At 43.7% G+C, this 1,374-nt stretch overlaps 1 protein-coding gene across 1 annotated transcript; it reads right to left on the bottom strand.

The window, feature by feature from the left end:
- Nucleotides 1–506: 506 nt before the first annotated feature.
- On the bottom strand, nucleotides 507–1,160 carry LOC120426812 (uncharacterized). The gene has a single exon (XM_039591596.1). It carries the CDS (start codon nucleotides 1,158–1,160, stop codon nucleotides 507–509), a length of 654 nt encoding a protein of 217 aa, XP_039447530.1.
- Nucleotides 1,161–1,374: the final 214 nt, after the last annotated feature.

The following is a 1,374-nucleotide window of genomic DNA, read 5'->3' as shown; positions in this document are numbered from 1 at the left end:
TGTGGATCGTAACTTTTACACTGAGAATCAAAAGTACACTTTTTTACCACGTCAAAAATAAGAGTTAAAGCGGCAATACTCAGAAATGAGTAAACGGGAAAATTGTCTGATTTGAGTGAATTATTTTTATTTTTGATTACATTACTATGTGAGGAAGGCACCAACCACCTACAGGTGGATTAAGTAACGTTTTTAACAGTAATTTGCAAAAGCTATGAGAAAAAATCAAACCAATCCTGGATTTCTATGGCACATTTTAAAGTGCTTCAAAAAACCTTTCTTCTTTTTTTTTATTATAGAGGTTTTACACAGTTTGTGCATTCGCCTCTTAAGAAAAAATAAAGATAAATACATTTTTATTGCATGTACATCAACTCACACCACTTCATGAAATTGTCAGTTCTTAATTTTACGCTGTCTTCTTTACTGATTTGTTTCAACGTTTGCTCGTCCATCTCGGTATCACTGTCAAAATTTATTTGAGTGCGCTTTTCTTGGGGCGTTGTTTAGGACTCGATAGAAAGTTGTCTTTTTGCACTCTTTTTTTTCTTCTCAACAGTTCTAAACCCATCATCGTCGATGACCTTCGAGATGGGATCAGACACTGTCGTTGTTGTTGAAGCTGGCACAATTGTGATCGTTGTTGTTGGTTTGTCGTTCTTCTGGTTCACGTTCACGGTCTTCTTTTTTGCTTTCGTGGATGAGCAGGTTTTTTCGGGGTGACTTTTCTGTCCACATCGTCGGCAAGTCGGGATCTGGCCAGCATGAGTGGCCAAGCTTAATTTGCCCTTGATGCTGACGTACGACGGCACCTGCTTGGCGAGTTTCATCCTCAGGACCCGCACACCGTTTGGAATCCCGGGGAAAAAGTTCTTCCAAACGTCGTCCGTAATCGTCAGCACCTCTCCATACTGCGCCATTCCGTCAGCGATGTCGTCGTTGGGCATTCCCGGCGGAAGATCGTGGACCCGGACGTCGACGGCGTTGTCGTCAACGTACACCGGAATTAGGAAATTCTTCTCACCCGAACGGAGCGCGTGCTTCATGTGGTTGTCTGCTGCTACTTTGATGGCTGTTGCTAGATCAGCCATCTCGATGAGGATGCCGTTCCGGGTGTTGTGCAGTTGAAGGCACTTAAACCCGGCAGGATTAAGGCCCATGCTTTTTTCCACAAAGGTTTTTATGGAATCCAGCGGTGGGCGAGCTGGGAGGACTCCAAAGTCCACGAAAATCGTGTTTTTTCGAGTTGTGCTCATTTCTGAGCCTGCACGAAAACAAAAGAAATTGCTGCGAGGAGGTAGCACGTCTGATGGGCACCGTGTATTGTAGCCGACTGAAAAGACCTTTCGAATGCATCTAAGAGAGTTGAAAAAA

The sequence above is a fragment of the Culex pipiens genome, chromosome 2 (assembly GCF_016801865.2).
Source record: "Culex pipiens pallens isolate TS chromosome 2, TS_CPP_V2, whole genome shotgun sequence".
NCBI lineage: Eukaryota > Metazoa > Arthropoda > Insecta > Diptera > Culicidae > Culex > Culex pipiens.
The sequence above is the reverse complement of the archived record's forward strand: the minus strand, read 5'-3'. Positions and strand labels throughout refer to the sequence as shown.

Bases quoted from the DNA above. Each gene is read 5' to 3' on its own strand.
- LOC120426812 (XM_039591596.1), bottom strand. From the start codon at position 1,160: ATGGGCCTTAATCCTGCCGGGTTTAAGTGCCTTCAACTGCACAACACC.